Here is a 2,483-nt window from a genome sequence, read left to right on the forward strand (position 1 = left end):
GGGGCCAGGTTTGAACCCGCCAGTCCCAGTGTATGAGGCCAGTGCCCTAACCACTGAGCTACCGCCATCAGCTGTGGGAACAGTTCAGATTAAAATAAACAAATCAACATCTGCTACTGATATATTGGCTAAAACCAATTTAAGTGGGAAGAAAGCCACATATGGGTTGTACCTTAAAGAACAAAAAGGCAAAAAGGCAGCACGTCTTAAGACCTCCAACAAGGTTATCTACATCTGTGTACTTCCAGAGATTCAAAGCCTGTAAGGAAAGGTTTCCTTAGTGTGGTATATTCCCTACCTCTCAGTGTAGGCAAACTGAATCCATTTTGTGATGGCTACCAGAGGACCTCATTCAGAATGAGGGGGGATGGGTCTAAAAATTAAGGAGGATGGGTGAATGGGTCTAAAAATTCAATCATTAGGAAATTCATATAATCGAGAGTGTATTTTTTTCAATTACCAACAGACTCTGCTGTTCACCAAACTTCTCACCCAGAAAAGAGTCTAAAGATTAAAGACTTTGCCTAGATTCCCAGAAAGCAGGGTTAGGTAGTTAATACAAATTTCTCTATTTCCAACTTGCTTTCCTTTCACTTGCCAACTTTCCCAACCCCCAGGATCAAGGTACTCTATCAGCGAAAGTGTTCAGAACTTAGGTACTTATAATGGGTGGACAAGGAGGCAGGAGTAGCGCTGCTTCCGTTGCTGTTGCCCTCTCTCTTAGTTCACTGATCCGCCGCTCCTCACGTCATCGCACTGGCATCTCTTTCCACACTTTGAGTGCACACCGCACACCCTCAGGTGCCCAGCCCTCTGTTCTCTTGACCTTCAGCATGCCCCGCACTCCTGCTTCCAGTCTCCTAGTCTCCAACGGACGCACTCATCCAGTCGGGTGGGCGTCTCACCCCTTCTACCAACATCTGAGTTTGCATCACCATCCACACGATTCCCTTATTTCCAAATCCCTCTCGGTCTTGCCCCAGTCTCACCTGGTCCTCGCTCCGCAACCATGGCCGGTCCCCTGGCAGCCTGTCGCCCTCGTCGCTGGCGTAGTTTCCAGGCCCCTCATAACCCAGGACGTGAGGACAGCCACGGAAGGCGAAGTCTTCGAGTTCGCGCAGGAGGCGCTGCTGCTCCGCCGGCGCCCCCCGCACCACCTGGCGCAGGCGAAACTGCACCTGCGCGAAGTGCGAGGACAGCGCGAGCAATGCTGAGTCCAGCCGCCGCCGCTCGGCCCGCAGCCGCCGCAGCGTCCGGCCAGGCGAGTCAGGCGGAGAACCTGGGGCCGTGCCGGGCTCATCGGCCGCCGCCTCTTCCACAAACGCAGCCGCCCCAGGCCCGGCCTCTGCCACCGCCCCCACCGGGGCCCAGCGCACCGCCTCGCACGGTGGCGGCGTCTCCTCTTCTTCCTCCTCTTCCACCTTTGCCCTTGGCCCAACGGTCGCCACCGCCGTTACCGACTCCGCAGCTGCTTCAACAGCCGCCATCTTCCCGGAAACACCACTGCACGTTAGCCGCGCCCCTCGCTGCCATGGCAACGGCGCGCTGGCCGCGACCTCTGAAGGAGCTGTGGGAAGGCGGGGCTTGCAGTGCCTACATCCTTGGGGGCGGATCTTCCCTGGGGATTTAATTGAGACTAATAATTTTTTCTTTTCTTTTCTTTTTTTTTTTTTTTTTAGAGACAGAGTGTCACTTTGTCTCCTTCAGTAGAGTGCTGTGGAGTCACAGCTCACAGCAGCCTTCAACTCCTGGGCTTAGGCGATTCTTTTGCCTCAGCCTCCGGAGTGGCTAGGACTACACGTGCCCCCACAACGTCTGGCTATTTTTTTGTTGCAGTTTGGTCGGGGCCAGGTTCGAACTCGCCACCCTCGGTATATGGGGCCAGCGCCCTACGCACTGAGCCACAGGCGCTGCCCGAGACTAATGATTTTTCATTGAGCGTTTATTGTGAATCAGGCACTGAGTACTAAGCTTTGGAGAAACAAGTGAAACAAGACCTTCCCTGTGTCATACTGTGTCTACGGTAGCCCTTGCCCTGGTCCCAATCTGTACATTTCTGGAGACCGGGAAAGGTGAAGTACTGCAGGGATTAAATTCTCAGATTATCTCCGCAGTGCAGATCCTTTGGCTGTGGAGCGACATTTTCCTTTCTCCTCAACCCTTCTGTAGACCATATAAGGAGAGGCAGCTGCCGGGACGTCCAGGATCTAAAGATAGAGGCCCCTGCCTGAGACTCCAAAGGCCACTCAGCAGGGGGAGCCGCCATGGCACGGTGAGTGTTTCTGGCCCTTTTCCCTGCCCCAAGTCTTCTCCTGGGTGCTCTGGGTTCTGCGAGCCTTCATGGGAGCTGCAGACGTCTCTGTGACAGGGGCAGGGGCGGGGGGTGGGGGGAGATGTGACCTGAAAGTTCTCCTTAGCTCCCTACTTCCCTAGTCTTGCACTTTCTATTCTCTCCAGGTTTACCATCACCACAACCACCCCAT

At 54.4% G+C, this 2,483-nt stretch overlaps 2 protein-coding genes across 2 annotated transcripts in view; one reads left to right on the forward strand and one right to left on the reverse strand.

The window, feature by feature from the left end:
- RUNDC1 (RUN domain containing 1) overlaps nucleotides 1-1,503 on the reverse strand; it is an 11,812-nt gene extending 10,309 nt beyond the window's left edge. The window contains exon 1 of the mRNA XM_003786310.3: nucleotides 990-1,503. Coding sequence (XP_003786358.1) covers nucleotides 990-1,487 — 498 coding nt within the window. The 5' untranslated portion in view covers nucleotides 1,488-1,503. The remainder of the gene's footprint in view (nucleotides 1-989) is intronic.
- A 740-nt stretch (nucleotides 1,504-2,243) lies between these two features.
- The window catches only part of PTGES3L (prostaglandin E synthase 3 like), a 7,302-nt gene continuing 7,062 nt past the window's right edge, over nucleotides 2,244-2,483 (forward strand). The window contains exon 1 of the mRNA XM_023511179.1: nucleotides 2,244-2,272. Within this exon, the coding sequence (XP_023366947.1) occupies nucleotides 2,265-2,272 (8 nt within the window). The 5' untranslated portion in view covers nucleotides 2,244-2,264. The remainder of the gene's footprint in view (nucleotides 2,273-2,483) is intronic.

This window comes from Otolemur garnettii, unplaced genomic scaffold, assembly GCF_000181295.1.
Source record: "Otolemur garnettii isolate 467f Iridium unplaced genomic scaffold, OtoGar3 scaffold00018, whole genome shotgun sequence".
Lineage (NCBI taxonomy): Eukaryota > Metazoa > Chordata > Mammalia > Primates > Galagidae > Otolemur > Otolemur garnettii.